This window comes from Geotrypetes seraphini, chromosome 4 (genome assembly GCF_902459505.1).
Source record: "Geotrypetes seraphini chromosome 4, aGeoSer1.1, whole genome shotgun sequence".
NCBI classification, from domain to species: Eukaryota; Metazoa; Chordata; class Amphibia; order Gymnophiona; family Dermophiidae; genus Geotrypetes; species Geotrypetes seraphini.
In genome coordinates, this window is record NC_047087.1 from 210,136,992 (window position 1) to 210,159,472 (window position 22,481).

A 22,481-nucleotide genomic window follows, 5' to 3' on the forward strand; every position below is an offset into this window, starting at 1 on the left:
TACCGGACTTATAAACTCCGCTTTAACATCAGGCCTATTCTCCGCAGAAATGGACATATTGCCTTGTCCCCATTACTGAAAAAAGCCGATCTTGACCCTTCCTCTCCTTCTAACTACAGTCCCATAGCAAACATCCCTCTCCTGACTAAAATGCTAGAGGCCATCATTTCCACCCAGCTCTCATCCTACCTAGAGAGATTCTCCATTCTCTTACCTTACCAATATGGCTTCAGACCCAACTTCAGCACCGAATCCCTCCTGGTCTCATTCATTTCAAAGATGCAACAATTACACTCTCGCAATAAGTTTGCTGTCCTATTACAATTCAATCTCTCTGTAGCTTTCGATGTCGTCCACCACGATATTCTAATTTATCAACTTTCTGAGATAGGCATCAACTCCACAGTCTTAGAATGGTTCTCGAACTTCTTACGTTCCTGCTCCTACACTGTCAACACAAATGGCATCATGTCTGCTCCTTGGAAACTGATCTGTGGAGTCCCGCAGGGTTCACCCCTATCCCCTATTCTCTTCAACATGTACATGTCTTCCCTGAAAATCTTCCATCAATCTTCCCTTGAAACAATCTACACTATGCTGACGACATCCTTGTCCTTCTCGAGACAGACTCGAACCTTACCAACCTCTTTGAGAATATAACAGCCTGTATAACTAAACTCCAATCCTGGTCTCTCTCTGTTCAAATGAAACTGAACGAGTCCAAAACGAAACTTCTCTGGCTCGGTCCAAAATTAGAACAGTTGCCCACCCTCTTTGCACTGCCCTCTGGTGCCACGTTGCAGCTTGAGTTCTCAAGCAAAGTTCTAGGCATCATCATCGACTCTTCTATTTCCTTCACCAACCACCTCAACTCCCTGGTAAAATCATTCTTTTTCAGTCTCCACATGCTGAGGAAAGTGAGATCCTGCTTCTGCCAACAACATTTTGCCATCGTTGTTCAATCCATCATCCTTCCCAAACTAGATTACTGCAATTCCATCTACCTTAGTCTAACCAAAAAGAGTCTTCATAGACTTCAGCTAATTCAGAACACTGCGGCCAAGTTGATCTTCGCAAAACGTAAATTTGACCATGTCTCCCCACTTTTGTCCAAACTCCACTGGCTTCCAATAATTGCCAGAGTTCATTTTAAATGTTCCTGCATAGCTTTTAAAATCCTACACGGCATGCTCCCTCTATCTTGGAACTCCCCGAGTCCTGACAATATCAGGCCCACCCAAAAACTTAAACTTTCCTTCCCCTCACTAAAAGGTATCCTCTATGCAGGAAAACTGGGAAAATTTATCTTCTTCAGAATTACAGGGCTTTGGGATAACCTTACTACCCCACTGTGGACTCAGGTCTCCTTCCAACTATTCCATAGGCACCTGAAAACCAGTCTTTTCACAAAAACGTAACGCTCTCCTCCCCCCTATACTCAATCCACTAAACTCAATGTGCTATTCTTTTCCTTTATTAAACTCTTGTAAACCGTGCCGAGCTCTATATTCATGGAGAGGATGCGGTATATAAACTTAAGGTTTAGTTAGTTTAGTTATGTGTCCATAGAGCCAGATTTAACTGTGAACTCTTATAGTGAATCACCCTGTTCCTCAGGTTGGTGTTCCATGTCCTTGACATGCTGCCCAATATTAATGATACAAGGACAAATATTTCCCCACCCCTGCAGGAACTCAATTTCCCTGTCCCGACCACACATGTTTTGTCACTGTCCCAATCCAGGTCACAAGTACCTGGCAAAACCCCAAATAGTAGCAACATTCTATATTAATGAACCCAGGGCAAGTAATGGCTTCCCCCATTTTTGTCTGAACAGCAGACTTTGGTCTTTTCCTCCAAGAACTTGTCCAAACCTTTTTTAAACCCATTAACAACATTAATCATAGTTAGCACATCCTCTGGCAATGCATTCCAGAGCTTAACAATTTGCTGAGTGAAAAAATATTTCCTCCTATTGGTTTTAAAAGTATTTCCTTGTAACTTTATCAAATGCCCCCTAATCTTCTTAATTTTTGATCGAGTGAAACATCAGTTCATTTGTACCCATTCTACACCATTGAGGATTTTATAGACTTCAATCATATATCTCCCCCCAGTCATATATTTTTCAAGATGAAGAGCCCTAACCTCGTTAGTCTTTCCTCATATGAAAGGAATTCCATCCACTTTATTATCTTGGTCACTCTTCTTTGAACCTTTTTTGAGATAAGGTGATCAGAAATGAATACAATACTCAAGATGAGGTCATACCATGACGTAAAAAAAAGGCATTATTATATTTTTAGTCTTATTCCTAGCATCTTGTTTGCTTTTTTGGCCACTGTCGTACACTGGGTGGAAGGTTTTGGCTCGTTGTCTATGATGACACCTAGATCTTTTTCTTGGGCACTGACTGCTAAGGTGGATCCTAGTGTCTGGTAACTATAATTTCCAATCTTCCAATGTGCATAACTTTTCATTTGGCAAAGCAAAAAAAAATTACCAACAGGTACTGCAGTGAAAATGTAATACAAAAAAACCAAAGGAAAACTGCAGAACGTGTACAAGGTCGAGGAATTTATTTTAAAAAATCTTTATTCATTTTTAAAACTCATAATAAGTGTAACACCAGGAATTTATTTAATAAAAGTTATATGTTAGCATCAATAAAAGAAATAAAAATGATAATAAAAATAAAAATAATAATTATATCCAAAGGCTGGTTCTTGTTGTAAAGCATGCTGGACCTGACACGGTCCGTGTTTCGATAAACACTTCTTCCTCAGGAGTCCAGGAAATTCAATACACAAAATATTCAAAATATTCAATACACAAAATGGTGGAAATAATTATGCAATAATGCTGAAAATAAAGCAAAGAAATCAGTCGTCGTACTTTCCTGATTGTAAAGCTGCACTAACCCCCCCTTTTACTATGGTTCGCTAACAGATTAGTGCACGATAATCAAATTAGCATGCTTCACAATCAGGAAAGTTCAACGACTGATTTCTTTGCATTATTGCATAATTATTTTCACCATTTGGGTTCCTTGCATATTTTGTGTATTGAACTTCTTGGACCCCTGAGGAAGAAGTGTTTTTCGAAACATGGACCATGTCAGGTCCAGCACGCTTTACAACAAGAACCAGCCTTTGGATAATTGTTATTTTTATTATCATTTTTATTTCTTTTATTGATTGCTAATATATATATGTTTTTATGACTTCTATTAAATAAATTCCTGCACCTTATACATGTTCTGCAATTTTGCTTTGGGTTTTTTCACTTTTCATTTGTCCATGTTAAGTTTTATCTGCCATTTGGACACTCTGTATTCAATTTCCTAAAGTCTGCCTACAATTTTTCAGAGTCTGCATGTGTTCTAACAACTTTGATATAGGATTCATATTAATATTTTATAAAGACACTTTACATTAGCAGGGCAATTCTATAACAGGACACCCAGAATTGAGCTATTATATAAAAGCGAAAACAAAAACTCTGTGGAGATGGTAATGTTCAAGATGCAGGCTTTATTCAAAGAAGTACAATTTGATAATTCACATAAAGTATATCTACGGTAGGACCTAAACCGTAGAAGGCTGTGGACTCAACCCGATCCGTGTTTCAACAATGCTGTCTTCCTCAGGGGTCCTTGGAAGTCCTGATATGAAAACTCGTGGATTAAAAACTGAAAATCACACTGAAACATAACTGTGTGGATGAAGATCCCTTAAAGGCGGTCTATTTTCTATTACAGAAAACTAGTGCAATCTGGTATATGCGTGCCTACATTTTTTTTTAAAAAATAAATCTTTATTAAGTTTTCAAAACTAACAAAAGTGCACAACAATATACATACATACATTAATAATCATAATAAGCACTAATAAACAATCAATAGTAATACAGAAGAAATAAAACCCCTTTCCTATCCAACACATTCATCAAGTAATAGAACAAGACAAAAGAAATACCCCCCACCCTCCCTCCCCTGGATGTGTGTATACTAAAAAACCAGAAAATAAAAAACACAACTATAACAAAGCCACAAAAGACATCAATGGACCCCAAACTAATTTGAATAACTTATTATGCCCCAGCATTTCAGCATTCATCTTCTCATACTTGTAACATAAACATAAGTTCTCCCACCAAAAAGTATAACTAAGGCGATCCCAATTTTTCCAATTATGAGTCACCATTTGCACGGCTACCCTGGTCATAATTAGGTAAAGCCGGCATTTATAGCAGTCCATAGGGGGCTTAACATGCAGTATTGTTCCACATATGACTACCTCATATGTCAATGGAATTGTTGATTCCAGTATGATATAAATTTGGCCCCATATTGACTTCCAAAAGTTGAGTATCAACGGACAATAGAACAACAGATGATCCAATGTCCCTATGTCCAGATGGCAGTGCCATCATCTATTAGAATTAGAACTGTTTAATTTGTATAAACGAACAGGGGTCCAAAAAGATCTATGTAACAAAAAAAAACATGTTTGTCTCATAGATGATGATGCTGTACATCTCATCCTCCAAGTCCAAATTCATGGCCATCGATACGCAGAAATATACTGCTTTACCTCAATGCTCCAAATGTTTCTAAGACTATTTTTTGTTTTTTTATTCAAGAATTCAGAAATTAATTTATACCACCTGGTGGCCTGATGTCCTAGTAAATCTGTCTAGAAACATAGGACATGCAAGCTATAATGACATTTTAGATTTCACCAGTCAGGGAACCCACTTTGAATGGCCTGCTTCAACTACAACCATCTATAATTTTGAGATTTTGAAATGCCGAATGATTGTCACAGTCGTGAAAAATCAAGCATTTTCCCATTTGATATAACATCATCTAGTGTACGAATGGCTGCCTGCATCCAATGCTTCCGGAAGATTCCAGACTCGCCAATTTGAATCCTGGAGTTAGCCACAAAATTAAGGGTGAACACTTATATCAACAACAAAAGTAGAGTAAATGCTTGCACCTTAATGTCATTGATACTCACATAACTTACAGTATTCTCTAATTTACTCATGCAAATTTGCCACCCAAGTTCTATCCATGTGTACATTCCCCTTGCAAATATGCATTATGTAAGGGAAATGGGTTGTTGCTGAATAGAATTAGGTGGATTTTTGGCATTTTTATCCACCAAAATAGGCACCTTTCTGGTCACTGAACTTAAATGTACCTGAAACAAATTATTTCTCAATTGCTCTGAAGTTAATCAAGTGCTCCGAGGGCATATTTGCAGGTAAGCAGAAATACAGAGCAGAAACTTATCAATATGGGACTCATTTTCAAAAAAGATAGACATCCAAAATATGGCATAAACTGGGACTTGGACGTCTTACTAGTCAAAATGTCCAAGAGGCCATTTTCAAAGCAGACTTTCTAGACATCTTTCTGGTTGTTTTCTCTCCAGTACATCTAAATCTTAAGGGGGTGTGTTAGAGGTGTGTTTTGTGTGAGCTTAGGCCTTGGACTTTCTGCAGGGATAATCAAACTTAACAAAATGCCCAGGGCACCATTTAGATGTTTGGGGAAAGACCTGTTTTAAAAATGAATAAGGGTCAAAAAGGTTCCCAAACTGACCAGATGACCACTGGAGCGATTAAAGCATGCCCCCCCACCTTAATCTCCCAGTGGTCACCGACCCCTTACCACCACCCAAAGATGTGAAAGAAACAGTACATCCAGCCTGTATTACAGCTTCAGATGGTCACACAGACCCAGCTCAGGAGATCAGAGGGGCAATTTAGGGGGTACTGCAGTGAACATCAGATTAAAAAGTCTCAGGTACACATCACTATAATCTGCTTATATTGTATGGTGAGCCCTCCAAAACCCACCCAAAATCTACTGTATCTACATAAAGAGGATACCTGCAGGCGCAAAAGCTGTTATTGTGGTATACTGTACAGTATAAGTGACATGTGTATCTGGGACTTTTTAAATGTGACATTCACTGAAGTACCCCATAGAGTGCCTCTCTGCTCTGCTCAGCTGTCTGTGTGGTCTGTTTGCTAAGAAGGCTGGCTGTTTGAATGTCCTGATGGCTTCTTTTTGTGTGTTTTTCATTTAGACTTTTTTGTATTTGAAAATAGCCAAAACTATAGATGCACTAAGGGACAAAACATCTAGATAGATCATTTTTTTGGGCGGAAAAAAAAGAAGAAAGAAAGAAAGATAGACGTGTTGCAGTTTTGAAAATGGGCATTTTCTCTTCTAGATTTCAATTTGGACGTCTTTCTCAAAATATCCAAACGCAGACTTAGACGCACTGCTGTCCTTCTGGAGGCACTGGCAAGATACCTCCTGTCGCCATTTAGAAGAACACCAGATTCATCTGGTGTGATATAACATTAGCTGAGCTGATGTCACCGGCTGGTAATATTTATTGAATGATGATGTGGGTAAAATGGTAGGGGGGACAGAGGGTAAGGGGAATATATGAGGTGTTATCAAGGGTCTGTAGAATAAGGATTGACAATTTTATAAGAGGAAGTAAGAAAGGGTTAATAGACAGAGCTTGTAAGAAAGAAAAATGATTAAGGAGGTTTCTAAGGTGATGGGGTGGAGCAGTCACATGATTGGTTGGATATTGTGGCAGGCTGGAGTGAATTCTGTGAAGAAAGGGGAACAGTAGAGTAGTCTCTTCAGGAAAAGATTATCCCTCCCTCCCTCCCTCCCATTTGTACTGGTGTTATGTTTTGTGTTAGTGCTGTGGGGTGGGGTGGGGTGGTGTACATATTATATGTCGACTTGGATGGATTTGGTGGAGCTTATGGGGTTGGGGGGAGGTGGTCGCAGCTTTGGGTGGGGCGGAAAATGGGGTTTGGCCCAGTTGGATCTGGGAGATGAGCAGTTAATAAATAAATAAATGTAACACTCGTATGCGATACCGCTGCGAGGGGAAGCATGGCCTTGCATCACCGTGGATCATGTTTGGGGGGAGGGGAAGCATGGACTTGCATCACCGTGGGTCATGTTTGGGGGGAGGGGAAGCATGGCCTTGCGTCACCGTGGGCCATGTTTGGGGGAATGTTATAAATTTAAAGATTTAACGGGAGCTAGTTTCAACACCGAATAGCTCCCTGGGGATGTGTGAAATATGCATTGGGGGTTTGTTGGTTTTTGGACACAGATTGTATTGTAAGTGAAGATAATATTCAGATAATATTCAGATAGATAATAAAGCTGCGGCCAAATATTTATTCCCATAAAACTGAGTTGTGTGATTATTGATTGATGGTGATTAGCTTTCAGTTGCAGGTGACAGGAATGCAAATGCTAATGTTATACTATTTTGCTTATGTCTGTCCAGTGAACTTAAGTTACATTCACGTATACCGTATTTTCACGCATATAACGCGCGCGTTATACGCGTTTTACCTACCGCGCATACCCCTCGCGCGTTATATGCGTGAGCGCGGTATACAAAAGTTTTAAAACATAGTTCCCACCCCGCCCGACGCCCGATTCACCCCCCCAGCAGGACCGCTCGCACCCCCACCCCGAACGACCGCTCGCACGCGCTCCCACCCGCACCCGCATCCACGATCGGAGCAAGAGGGAGCCCAAGCCCTCTTGCCCGGCCGACTCCCCGACGTCCGATACATCCCCCCCCCGGCAGGACCACTCGCACCCCCACCCCGAAGGACCGCCGACTTCCCGACAATATCGGGCCAGAAGGGAGCCCAAACCCTCCTGGCCACGGCGACCCCCTAACCCCACCCCGCACTACATTACGGGCAGGAGGGATCCCAGGCCCTCCTGCCCTCGACGCAAACCCCCCTCCCCCCCAACGACCGTCCCCCCCCAAGAACCTCCGACCGCCCCCCAGCCGACCCGCGATCCCCCTGGCGACCCCCACGACCACCCCACCCCCTTCCCCGTACCTTTGCTAGTTGGCCGGACAGACGGGAGCCAAACCCGCCTGTCCGGCAGGCAGCCAACGAAGGAATGAGGTCGGATTGGCCCATCCATCCTAAAGCTCCGCCTACTGGTGGGGCCTAAGGCGCGTGGGCCAATCAGAATAGGCCCTGGAGCCTTAGGTCCCACCTGGGGGCGCGGCCTGAGGCACATGGGCCCAACCCGACCATGTGCCTCAGGCCGCGCCCCCAGGTGGGACCTAAGGCTCCAGGGCCTATTCTGATTGGCCCACACGCCTTAGGCCCCACCAGTAGGCGGAGCTTTAGGATGGATGGGCCAATCCGGCCTCATTCCTTCGTTGGCTGCCTGCCGGACAGGCGGGTTTGGCTCCCGTCTGTCCGGCCAACTACCAAAGGTACGGGGAAGGGGGGTGGGGGGGTCGCCAGGGGGGTCGCGGGTCGGGTGGGGGGGCGGTCGGAGGTTCTTGGGGGGGGGCGGTCGTTGGGGGGGGGGAGGTTTGCATCGAGGGCAGGAGGGACTGGGATCCCTCCTGCCCGTAATGTAGTGCGAGGTGGGGTTAGGGGGTCGCCGTGGCCAGGAGGGTTTGGGCTCCCTTCTGGCCCAACTACCAAAGGTAAGGGGGGTGGGGGGGTCGTGGGGGTCGCCAGGGGGGTCGCGGGTCGGCTGGGGGGGCGGTCGGAGGTTCTTGGGGGGGGCGGTCGTTGGGGGGAGGGGGGTTTGCGTCGAGGGCAGGAGGGCCTGGGATCCCTCCTGTCCGTAATGTAGTGCGGGGTGGGGTTAGGGGGTCGCCGTGGCCAGGAGGATTTGGGCTCCCTCCTGGCCCGATATTGTTGGGGAGTCGGTGGTCCTTCGGAGGGAGGGATGTATCGGACGTCGGGGGGGGGGGGCATCAGGCTTTCAGGATGGGGACAGACCTTCAAGGGGGGACAGTGCACGGAAAGTCAGGGCGGGCGAAAGGAGCGTCGGGCAGCATGCGCGGTATACCCGTGAGCGCGGTATACCAAAGTTTTTGTACATATCATCGTGATTTCTGCGCGCTATACCCGTGTGCGCGTTTTATACGGGTGCGCGTTATTTGCGTGAAAATACGGTAGTAGGCAATTCCCTGTCTTCAGAGGGCTTATAATCATAGTTTGTATCTGAGATAATAGAGGGTTAAGGGGGGAATAGTTATCATAAGCCAAGTTATTTAATACAATGAGACCTGCTACAAAAATAACCCTACTTGTGGTAAACTATCACAACTTAAAAGTAGTCCATGTTGATAACTTCCCCATTAAGGGGCTTGTTCAGACCACAAGGCATTATAGTGGTATTTGAATGCTTTTGTTCACAACCTGCTGACTTAACCACGTGACTAATCCTGGTATCCACAGGCCTGGTAGCCTTAGTTTCAAGTTTATTTTAGTCTTGATATACTGCACACAAATGTCTGAGCGTTGTACAATTAGAAGGTAATTGGGGGGAGGGGAATAAAATAATTAAAAACAACTCAATAATAATAAAAGAGAAAGAAAAAAAACCCTACAAAATGGAGACATTACGGGAAAAAGAATAAAGATGGCAGATGAAGTTCAACATTGAGAAGTGTAAAGTATTGCATGTGGGAAGCAGAAACCCGAGGTACAATTATATGATGGGAGGGATGTTATTGAATGAGAGTACCCAAGGAAGGGACTTGGGGTTAATGGTGGACATGACAATGAAGCCGACGGCACAGTGCGCAGTGGCCGCTAAGAGAGCGAATAGAATGCTAGGTATAATCAAGAAGGGTATTACAACCAGAACGAAAGAAGTTATCCTGTCGCTGTATCAGGTAATGGTGCGTCCACATCTTGAGTACTGCGTTCAATACTGGTCGCCGTACCTTAAGAAGGATATGGCGTTACTCGAGAGAGTTCAGAGGAGAGCGACACGTCTGATTAAAGGGATGGAAAACCTTTTATACGCTGAGAGATTGGAGAAACTGGGTCTCTTTTCCCTGGAGAAGAGGAGACTTACAGGGGATATGATAGAGACTTACAAGATCATGAGGGGCATAGAGAGAGTAGAGAGGGACAGATTCTTCAAACTTTCAAAAAATAAAAGAACAAGACGGCATTCAGAAAAATTGAAAGGGGACAGATTGAAAACGAATGCTAGGAAGTTCTTCTTTACCCAACGTGTGGTGGACACCTGGAATGCGCTTCCAGAGGATGTAATAGGGCAGAGTACGTTACTAGGATTTAAGAAAGGATTGGACAATTTCCTGCTGGAAAAGGGGATAGAAGGGTATAGATAGAGGATTGCTGCACAGGTCCTGGACCTGTTGGGCCGCCGCGTGAGCGGGCTGCTGGGCACGATGGACCCCAGGTCTGACCCAGCGGAGGCATTGCTTATGTTCTTATGTAACTCCAATACAGTAAAACCTTGGATTGCAAGTAACTTGATATGCAAGTGTTTTACAAGACAAGCAAACCATTTTATTAAATTTTAACGATATACAAGCAAGGTCTTGCAATACAAGTACATACAGTATTTTGTATTAAAGTTTTGGCATTGTGGAACAAATCATCTGAGTTTCAATTATTTCTTATGGGGAAATTTGCTTTGATATATGAAAGCTTTGGATTACAAGCATGTTTTCGGAACGAATTATGCTCGCAAACCAAGGTTTTACTGTATCTTGAGAGGAAAGAAAGTGAAGGGAAATTACATGAGAAAAGAGGATATAGGGTTGATATAAATGATACCTCAATCAGATGATAACGTAAATGTTTATGTTCTGATTTATGCCAATTATATAATACTGTATGCATCTTTAAATAAAAAGGTATTGAGACCAGATTTGAATTTAGCTAGAGAGGTTTCCTAATGAAGACAAAGTGGAAGAGCGTACCATAATGTGGGGGCTGTTACTAAGAACATAAGGCTCCTTTTCCAAAGCTGTGATAGCAGTTTTAGCGCATTGAACTGGTGTTAGTTCTAGCCGCGTAGTGCGGGTTTAGCATGTGCGGCAATCCTGCGTGCGCTAAAAACGCTATTGCAGTTTTGTAAAAGGAGCCCATAGTTTTGCGAAAAGTATCGTAGGTGATATAATGAACAGAATATGTCCTAAATATTCATGTGTGTAACTGGCATGTAAATATGAGTGCTTAACTTAAAGAATTGCCCTTTAAATGTATGCAAACACATTTCTGTGAATTTGAATGCAGGCTCATACCTTGGTTTGAATATTTACAAAGGGCTATGTTTAGAAAATAATTAGTCCCCAAAAAAGTAACAAGGTACAGATTACGTATGAAGCATGCCATCATGTCATTTCAAATATCAAATTAAGAACTTACACCGGTGATACCCACCTTACCTTTGGGTCAGAGAATAATTAAAGAATTAACAAAATTAAATGGGTGATGCTAAACTCCTATTCGCTATTCAAAGACTCCACCAAGGCACACATGACATTTGACACAGGGAGTGACAGAAACTGGGTATATAAATGCATGCTCATAAAGACAAGTCTAAAGCTAAAAAGAATCACTCTTCTGGGTCTGTACTGTTCTAAACAGGAAAAAAAACAACCATGTCTTCCAAGGGAAGTAGCCAGTGGAATCAACAGGAACAAGGCAACAGCTCATGCCAAAATAAAGGACGTAAGTTTCATTTCATTATAATTCAATAACTTGATTTTGTTAAGGATGCAGTGTTTATTATTATTTTTTACTTAAGATTAAATAGCTATATTTCATTTAAATTATAATCTTCTAGATCTCTTATTAGTTCAATATCACTGTAGATATGCAATAGTGTGTGGTGCAATGGTTAAAGCTACAGCCTCAGCACCCTGGGTTGTGGGTTCAAACCCACGCTACTCCTTGTGACCCTGGGCAAGTCACTTAATCTCCCCCATTGTTCCAGGTACATTAGGTAGATAGTGAGCCCACTGGGACAGACAGGGAAAAATGCTTGAGTACCTGAATAAATTAATGTAAACCGTTCTGAGCTCCCTTGGGAGAACGGTATAGAAAACTGAATAAATAAATATTAAATTCAAACAAATAATAATAAATAGCATAGAGGTCTGTGGAAAACTTGGATAATTTGCAGACCCAGAAGAGGTATCATTTATAGTTTCTGGTATGATATGTAGAAGTTTAAAAAAATTAAGTTTGCAGGTTCTACCGAAGGACTGCTGCTATGATGAGGTTGTCTACATAGGAAAAAGTTAAAAATGTGGGGAAAATCCATATTTAAGCAAATACCAAAATGTCACAGAATCATGATTCTATTTATTTTCTGTGTCAACAGAAACATCTACATCTAGCCAGGGCAGTGGCAGTGGAGGGCAGTGGAGTCAGAGCTCACAGGGCTCTCAGGGTGGAGCTGGCTCCTGCCAAAATACTACTCAAATCACTGGACGTAAGTTTTCATTCATTACAATACAGTGTTCCCCCGGTCGTTCGCGGTCGGTGGTTCGTGGTCCCAGTCATTCGCGGTATTTTCTGACTGAGAACCGCCAAGGAGAGGGCAGCGGGAGAGGCAGGAGAGAGCAGCCAGAGCGCCGCGAGTGCAGGAAATCACTCACGGTACACTCCGACCGACTCTTCCTGCACTAAGTCGGGCATTATCCAATCAGGAGCTGCTTTGACACGCAGCTCCTGATTGGATAAGGCCCGACTTACTGCAGGAAGAGGTGGTTGGAGCTTACCGCGAGTGATTTCCTGCACTTGCGGCACTCCGGCTGCTCTCCTGCTGCCCTCTCCCGCTGCCCTTTTCAGGCTCCCCCATGAAAAACCGTATTCGTGGTTTTTCGAGATTCACGGGAATATAGGGGGACTACTGTACAGTTTTCTAAGAAATTATTTTAAAAGATTTTGAGCGATCTTTAGTGAAGTTTGAATTAATAGAATCATGACTCTTCCTGTTCTGGTGCTTTAGAAACATCTACAACTGTCCAGAGTAGTGGCAGTGGAGGGCAGTGGAATCAGAGCTCACAGAGCTCTCAGGGTGGAGCTGGCTCCTGCCAACAGAATACTCAATCCAGTGGAAGTAAGTTTTCATTCATTGCGATACAGTTTCATAAGAAATTATTTAAAAGATTTTGTGCGATCTTTAGTGAAGTTTGCATTAATAGAATCACGACTCTTTTCCTGTTCTGGTCCTTTAGAAACATCTACAACTGTCCAGAGCAGCGGCTGTGGAGGACAGGGGAGTCAGAGCTCACAGAGCTCTCAGAGCTCTCAAATCATTGGACGTAAGTTTCCATTCATTGCAATTCATTTTACTTAGAAATTATTTTAAAATTATAGTGTGATCCTTAGAGATGTTTACATTCATAGAATCATGATTGTTTTTCTGTTCTGGGCCATCAGAAACAACTACAACTAGCCAGGGCAGTGACTGTGGAGGAAAGTGGAGTCAGAGCTCAAACAGCTCACAGATCTCTCAGGGAGGAGGCAGCTCCTGCCAACAGGGAGGTCAATCCTCTGGACGTAAGTTTCCATTCATTATAATCAATTTATTTTTTGCATAGAAACACTTAAAAAAAAAATCTGTGTTATCTTTGGGGATGTCATTCTAAACGTTTTAATACATGGATAGATGATTCTGTTACTGACAATTCAATTTTATAATTCAAATTTAAAGGTTCATAGTTTAAAGGCATGCTTTAGAATGCAGTTTGGGCCCAAAGCTAATTTCAGCTCCTGTACAAAGAATGAATTTTGGGATTTTTCATTGGTACCATTTATCGTCGCTGAAAGGAAGAGAAACATAACTATCAACCTGTGGCTCAGTCTTCCCCCAACCCATTCTTAACCTACACAATTAGGGAATGGCTAGTTGGGAAATATTCAACTGTACAACACATTTAAGTGCCTGCCAGTTCAGCCTGGTTAAATTCCTTTGAATATTGCCTCCTGTCTTTAAAGATGTTTGCATTCATAGATGTTGAAACTTTTTAGTACAATGAAAATTGATTCTGATAATGACATTGTGCTGTTATTAAATTTCATTCAAGATAAAAGACACATGGTTTATTTTTAATGGTATATTTAGGGTTCTAGAGTTGGCCCAAAGGCCCAATGATAAGTTGTCCCTCTGCTATTCTCTAGATCAGCGGTTCCCAACCCTGTCCTGGAGGTCCACCAGCCAGTCAGGTTTTCAGGCTAGCCCTAATGAATATGCATAAGGCAGGTTTGCATGCATAGCACCTCCACTAAATGCAAATCTCGCTCATGCATATTCATTAGGGCTAGCCTGAAAATCCGGCTGGCTGGTGGTTCTCCAGGACAGGGTTGGAAGCCACTGCTCTAGATCATCTGAAATGACTGTGATGCAGGGTCAGTTTTTACAGTCTTTGGGCAGAATGAAGCTCTACCTATCACTCAGATAAAGACATCTGGTTTCAAAATTCAAGCTGCATGTATGCCAAGTTGAAGAGAGAATTGTGGTTTGTTTCTTCTGACCAAGGACTGTAGTTATGACGACTATATCCAGGAAGCTGTGAATGCTCTTATATTCAAATAACAAGTAACCAGTTGGTTATAAACTTAAATTGCCACCCATATATGTATACACATCTATCCTCATCAATAATGTGTGATCCTAATCAATGTTCAAAGAATTTTAATTACTTCCTTATGGATAATTGGATATTGATGCAGCAATCCTTTCTTATTTGTTAAGGAGTAGCTGCTTGAGATCATCATGTGATCCATAGTTATACTTTTTTAAAATTAATTTTAAACTATTACTATATATATTTCTTTTCTTAGGGCTCCTTTTATCAAGCCGCGCTAGCGGTTTAACACGCATAATAGCGTGTTAAACCGCCGGCCGTGCTAGCTGCTACCGCCGCCTCTTGAGCAGGCGGTAGTTTTTGGCCCAGCGCAGGGGTTAGCGCATGATGAAACGTTGCGCGCGTTAACCCCGCTAGCGCGGCTTGATAAAAGGAGCCCCTAGTAACAACACTTATCTTTTACGTTGCTGTACTTATATGCGGCTCTGTCAGCTGGGGAGACTTGCTGACATGTTCACATGGACTCTTATATTCAAATAGGCTTTACTAAACATTCAAAAAGTCATAATTCATATTGTGTTTTGTTCTTCAGAAATATCCACAAGTGGCCATGGCAGCGGCTCTGGAGGACAATGGAGTCAGAGCTCACAGAGCTCTCAAAGTACAGTAAGTGGCTCCTGCCAAGACAAAGGACAATCTTATACCCGTAAGTGTTAATTCATCATAACATTTTTTTTCCATAGAACCTGTTCATAATCTGTTGCAAGATCTTTGAAGGTAGCTGCATTCAGAAATTTATAGCAAACATAATGATTAATCTGCAAGTGAATATTCAGAATGATTTATTTGGTTAATTTCAGAGTTAGCCACCTAAATCAATTCCAAATCAATTTTGAGCCCAATGCTAATTTATCCACACAATTCTAGGTGGAATGGGAGGAATTACAAGGGTAGTCAAAAATTAAATCCATAAGAGTAGTTTTATAAGAAAGGCACAAATATTTAGAAACCCAGAATTTACATGTCTATATCAGCATACATGTGCATATCTGTATACATGAGTGCAAATATCAGTATTCCTGATGGGTATACACATGGACGGAGCCTAAGTAGAAGTTGACTTGAACCACATTTATGCATGAAAATGATAAAATAGTATAATTATGTGTAGTTTATTTTTATTTTATATTTTAGTAAACACTTCCCAAGAATTTCCAGCAGCTCTATGGCTCTATGCTCTATGGCTCTATTTTATAGCTTAATACAGTTTGATATTCCACTTTTCATAACATGTCATTGTGAATTACAATAAAAACATCCAAAATATGGCCCAATTGGATGATAAACCGGGACCTGACACTGTCCGTGTTTTAAAAAAAACCCACTACTTTCTCAGGGGTCCTAAAGTATTAAAACCACATTCTAGGGAACCATAGGGATTACAACTGGATAAAAGGCGTTCTTGTGAGCTGAAAAACAAGTCAAATTTGTGAGGCATTGCTGTGATTTTGAAACTCTTCTTTATATTTTCATTTCATTTGAGATTAGAATACTGTGTCATCATCATTCGCTGTCTCAAAGAGGAAGGGACTCCAGATTATAACTGAAAGAGTGAAACTTATTGTCAAGAATTAGAGTCCCTACATGATAAGTGATAGAAGGAATCATAGTGTACAGGGAAGATCTAGAAATAGCTTTGAATGAATATGCAGACAGAGCAAAAGACTAACAAAATCATTCTTCTTCCTCTGTTGTGCTTTGCATGGTTAGAGACAAGGTCATCTTCCAAGAGTGGTAATGATGGAGGACAGTGTGGTCAGACCTCACAGGGTGGATCTTATGAGTCATCCCAAAACAAAGGCCAAGGTAAGGGTCTTAGGTTTTGTATAATCACCATTATTATCATTTTATAAACAATATAAAACATTCACATATTTTGGGCTTGGTTTTAGGAAATTCCTCAATAGTGTTAATATAATGATGAAGATATTTTATGTGATATCCATTGGGATTTTATTAACTATCATTGTACCACATAGATCCACATTTTATTTTTATTTTGAATAAGAGCCTGACCACTTTATGCTATGCTAAACTAAACCTATCAGAGACAAAATACATAAAGTGGAAGGGCCACAAATAAACAGAATAAGAGCAGGAGTCCAAAATGAAACCACTTTATTAAAACGGATGAGGCAGTGAAAACTAAATTGAATGGATATACTAGGGACCCAACACTTTCTGTGTTTTGGCAGCATATGACTTCCTCAGGAGTCCTTATTAACCTTTTCATTGGTTCAATATCCATCTTTTATCTAATCTTATATTTATATTTTGCTGAATCCCATCAGGTCCAAAGTGGATTACATAGCAGTAGTATATTGCAAAGCAACCAGCAAATTAACTGTGAGATATAATAAATAAATATTATTTAAGATCAACATTTCAGGAAAAAATATGATTTTAAAGAAGTATAGGAAAAGAGGATAAGAATTCAAATTTCTAAGACTTATTATAATAGAGATCCAATACTGGACAATTTGAAAACCAAAGGAACCTTTAAGGATTCTGAAATACATATACCTTATGTTAAAGAAAATTATATAACAGATAAAACAAGACAATAGAGTTTTAAGATTTCTGAAAAAGAGAATAATTGAATCGTATATTCTGATCCAGCTCCCTCAAAAAATGAAGGCCTTCTTTTATTATGCTGGAGTAGAGGCTTTTACCGCAGTCTGGGGCACTAAATGCTATAACTCTCATAGGAATTCTAAGAGTGTCGAAGCCGTATCGGAGCAATTAGCGCCTTTGGCCATAATAAAAGCCTCTATCACGGCTTAGTAAAATGGGGTTAAATTAAAATTTTTGAGCTCCTATAGGAAGCCAATGCAATTGAATCAACATAAAGCATTTAGAGTACAGTACAAGGCTGCAATGATTTGTCATCAATTTTTGAATGGCATAATCTCAGAGTACTTTAAGAGTAAGATGATTACTTATCAGCATAAAAGATTATTACATTCTGAAAATTCTGCTCTGTTAAAGGACCATGTTAATCCGAGAAAGGTCAAAACTTGTGCAATGACTTTTTGTTGTGCTGGAGTGACATGATGGAATTCACTGATAGGGCAGCTGAGAAAATGTGCTGATAGAGGAACTTTTTAGGAAGCTCCTCAAAACACATTGGGCTCCTTTTACAAAGCCGAGTTAGGGCATTAACGCACGGAATAGCGCAAGCTAAATTGCCACGCACGCTAGACGCTAACGCCAGCATTGAGCTGGCATTAGTTCTAGCCACGCAGAACGGGTTTCGTGTGCGCTAGAATGCTGCGTGCGCTAAAAACGCTAACGCAGCTTAATAAAAGGAGCCCATTGTTTGTAAATGCTTTTTTATAAGGTCTGACTTGTCAGGAAACACTGTGCTTTTAAATTTTAGATGATTTGCTCCTTTTGTGCTGTTTTAGCTATTATGTATGTGCATATTATGTAAACCGCCTAGGAATTTGATGGTATAGAAATTTTTAAAATAAATAAATTTATGACATTTAGGGCTCCTTTTACTAAGCTGCATTAGCCATTTTAGTCCACGCAGCATTTTAGCGTGCGCTAAACCTATGCTACGCGGCTAGAAGAAACGCCAGCTCAATGCTGGTGGTAAGGTCTAGCATGGGCGGCTTAGTAAAAGAAGCCCTTAAAGATCATAAGTGCTGAATCATTTTGCAGTGTCTGAAGTTTCTTAACCAGCTCATTGGTATCTAAACTAAATCCAATAACTTTAGCTGATTTAGACACCTATAAAGATAGGTGCATAGAAAGGGTCAAAGACTAAGGAATCAATCTGTTGAGATTGCTCAACCTTAGTAATTTGGTCTTATCTTTATTTAATTTCAAATCATTGAAAATGGACCATCTTTCAAAACTGTTCAACAATTTCAGTTAATTTCGAGTTTTGTCAAAGAAGGTAGTAAATGGAAAAATAATAACATCATCTACATATAAATAATGTAAAACCTCTACATTTTGCAAACTGTCCTTAAAAAGGTCATATGAACATTAAACAAAATTGGGGACCTCACCTAAATGATTCCAAGCAAACGATAGTCATCCATTTTAATTTGGTAAGACCTGTTGATCAAAAACTCTTTAAACCATCTTAGAACTGTTCCTGCTATGCTCAAAGAACTTAGGGCTCCTTTTACGAAATGGCGTGAGAGGTTTTTAGCGTCAGAGCCTACTGGCTCATGCTAAAAACATCTAGCACTGTTTAGTAAAACCCAGCGTTAATCTGAAAAGCAGGATCTCATGAACAACAGTATCAAATGTGGCTGTTAAAACCAATTCAAGGCATATTGCCATTCTTTTTGCAATATTTATCTAAAAATGCAAATGCTATCTGTATCCTCTAAATAAATATTAGAAAAAATTGCCAAGGCTGAGAACTTCACATGTTCCTAGCTGTAGAAAAGCATGTATAATTTAAAAAAAGCCACTTTTAACATGGTGATGGTGAAACTTGGCCCCTGGAAGAGGCCCCCAAGGAAGTTCTGCAAATCCCTTGAAGACAGTGGAAAGCGAGCACCCCTGTAATAGCAAAAATGACACTTGTGTCTAATTCCAATCTTCTTGTATCCCAACCCTCCCCCCCCCAAAAAAAAAACAAAAAACAAAAACCCTGTTCCTATCTTAGTCATCCTTTCTATCCTTTCCTTATTCATATATCCAGGATTACCTAAAATATTGTTTCCCTGCTTGCTAGTTCTCTAAAAGTCTGAAATACAAAATAAATAAATAAATAAATAAAAAAGGAAAGGGATTTACATATTAGGAGAGAATTAAAGTAAGAGGCAACCTAAGCAATCATAATTGTCTATTTCCTTAATTTTCATCATGTGAATCTTTGCTGATGGCAGAAGCCTAGTGCTCTTCTCGTGTGTGATGGATGTAATAAATGAATGAAAGCATCAAATTACAAGAAAATTTCATGAATAATCCTTACATAGGAAAGGAAGTAATGGGAAGTATACAGGAAAGCCTTAGAAAGTGTGATCCACTAATTCTGTGGTTCTTGTTCCAGGTGGATGTCAAAGCACCGGTGGATCCAAGAAGTGAATGGGCAACACTGCGACTCCCCTTTCCACAAATCAGAATCAAGCATATTACCTCCTGCATTTAAATTGGCAATCATTCTAATTTCAAAAGATTAATCTTTAATAATAATCCCAACATTGTTTTGTCATCAAAATTCATCAGTAGATTAAATGTAGTTTCCCTGACATATTAAAGCAATCCCTAAGCATATCACATTTCTCTGTTGATTTCTTAATATATTTCTTATTTATTTGGATTAATTAATGTCTTTAAGAAGATATTTACTGAAGATAGTATAACTGTATGCTGTTGGGTGTCACTGTTTCCCTCTGGGCCTCCTAAACCTATATATGGTCTTAGCTTATATACTTCCTGGACCATGCCCTCCTGGATTTAGCCCTCCCATATCACTTCTCTCCCGGGTGGGAGGGTAAGTTTTAAGGTGGCTCTGACATGTGTGTGTATACCGGTATATATATATATATGCCTTCAAGTTGACCATCAACTCATGGCTGCATGCAGAGTGAGGAATCCTTCCTGAGATGTTTCAAGGCACATGAGTAGTTTGTCATTGCCTTCTCCCACACAGGGTGCAGCTCCACTATGTTGCTGCTGCCCAACATAGGGCCCTGCAGCCTATAGCACCTGGTATTCCCCAGTGGTCCCCCATCCAGGCCAGACCCTGCTTAGCTTCTAATAGCAAGAGTGGGCCTACCCAGGGCAGTCAAGCCATAGGCTCTGACACTGTGAGGGAGTACTGTCTAGGGAGAGAGGTAACATCCTATAGACTCCCTCTCATTATAATAGACAGCATGGAAGAACATTGAAATAACATAGATATGAAGTTAATGCTATTTATACAACACAATGAAACATCTCACTTATAGTCAGGGAATTATATGCAGTAGAGATATATAGACGAGACAAATATGGGTAATGCAAAATCAATTGAGATAAATAGATGGGTGAATAAACTGAAGGCAAATTACAGTTGAAAAAGATATATGAACTGGTCTAAGATACTGGGTGTACATTAGAGAATGACTTGGGACAAATTTTTCCTTGTCCCCACAGGACCTCAATCCCCCTGCTCCGTCCCCACAAGTTTTGTCACTATCCCTGTGCTAACCCCATTTCTGTAAGCTTTGCCTTAACCGCACAAGTCTCGAACACTTACGATTTTAAAGTGTTTGAGTCTTGTTCTGATGAGGACAGAGCTTAGGCATTGGTGGAATGAGGCATTATGACATCACAATCTGAGCTCTAGAATGTTGCTACTTATGACTTTAAAGTGTTTGAGGCTTGTGCAGATGAGGATAGAGCTTGCAGGAATTGGGCAGTGACAGGAAAAGAACATACGGGAATGGGACAGAAAAATGAGTTTCCGTGGGAACGGGAAAAAAATTGTTCCCATGTCATTCTCGTGTACATCAAGTTAGTCCAGCTGCAGAGCAAGTAGACAGCCAGTCACCAAACGTATTAAAGGCTTGGGAGAAAAGCCAGATTTTAACCTGCATTCTGAAGTAGAAATAGTAGAAAGTTTCAGAGTGTCTGAGCTACTCCTGAGAAGGCGCACTAAATTGTAATAACTTTTCACCCCTTCATACACTAGTTGCTGGTGTTCAACATCATCCAAGTGGGTTTTTATTTATTTATTAAATTATTTTAAAGAGTTAATTTTAGCTCTGTAAACCGATCAGATACTTGTTGATGGCTGGTCTATCAAATTATAAATAAACTTGGAAACTTGGTTTCCTGCAGGAGGGAAATGCTTGCGAGATGACACTGCAAAGTATTTTTGTTTTTATTTACTTGGCGATCTTATACCCTCAATATTCTATTATAATCCCTGTTGCAGTCATGATCCATCAATCCGAGGACAATAACATATTTCACTTCCCATCTTTATCATATCAAGATTTCCAGCAAAGATACCCTCAATAAGATTATAATGTGATTAGGCTACTTCTGTAATTTGCCCTTCTCAAGCTTTTTTAAACCACACATTCAAGATAATGCTTAATATTTATTTATTTATAAACTTATATCCTGCTTAGATCTAGCAGTTCACAGTGTGCACACATAATCATAAATAGCAGTACAACAGCAAATAATTTACATTCATCAAAGGTTCTCCAGAATTACTAAAATGAGTTAAATCTCAAGAAAAAGCCTCCATAAATAAAGTTGTCTTTGGTACCCTTTTACATTTCTGGATGTCTGAAAGCAACCTAAGTGGTCCAGCCAAATTACTGTATTCCATAAAAACACCCCTGCTACTGAATCATTCTGCTTAACTCATCAGTATCTCCACTACCCCGATATGAATATGTCTACGAGTACAAACAGATCATTCTCATAAGCTCCTTACAATACTTCTGTCTCCCAGCTTCAAAGAAATAATAACAATCATTTCAGTTTGCTGCCTTTTCCAAGTCAATCATGCTCTTAAGCACCTCATTTTCAACCATAAAAATCATATACACAAAGCACTCTGAACTAATACAATCCAAATAAACAGAAACCATGTTCCACACATAGATTTTGCACTACTGTTCCATCAGCAATTCTGTTGCAGTCACCTTCCTTGCTCCTGTACTTATGCCAATAAAGGAGGGAAAGAAGATTTTCTGGAGTCCTAGGGTGTAACTGGATCTAAGCTTTAAAACTTTTCCAGGTCTCTGCTACAGTCATTGGTCTTTTGTACAGCAGAACAAACAGGAACAACCACTTGTACATAATTCACTCTTTCTGGAACAATGTAGTAACCTCTTTCATTGTTTGGTGCTTTTGAAGTATATCAGAGGAAAGATCTTGAAACAGCTCCAAAGGTGCTTCCTGGTAACAGACAGTTCCCAGTTGCTGTACCTTATATAACAAATGTTACTTTATAGCATAGGTGTGAAGGCAGACAATTGTGTTGCATGTCTTTTGTTGTTTCTCCTTAGTCCCAGCATTCCATGAGAACGTTCCATT

The 22,481-nt window shown here is 40.6% G+C and overlaps 1 protein-coding gene across 4 annotated transcripts in view; it reads left to right on the forward strand.

Moving 5' to 3' along the window:
• The window catches only part of LOC117360129 (loricrin-like), a 132,843-nt gene extending 113,128 nt beyond the window's left edge, over window positions 1-19,715 (forward strand). For all 4 annotated transcript variants that reach the window (XM_033943834.1, XM_033943835.1, XM_033943836.1 and 1 more), the window contains 4 exons: window positions 13,267-13,386; window positions 15,007-15,120; window positions 16,185-16,280; window positions 19,492-19,715. In XM_033943834.1, coding sequence (XP_033799725.1) covers window positions 13,267-13,386; window positions 15,007-15,120; window positions 16,185-16,280; window positions 19,492-19,526 — 365 coding nt within the window. In that variant the 3' untranslated portion in view covers window positions 19,527-19,715. The remainder of the gene's footprint in view (window positions 1-13,266; window positions 13,387-15,006; window positions 15,121-16,184; window positions 16,281-19,491) is intronic.
• The last annotated feature ends 2,766 nt before the right edge of the window (window positions 19,716-22,481 follow it).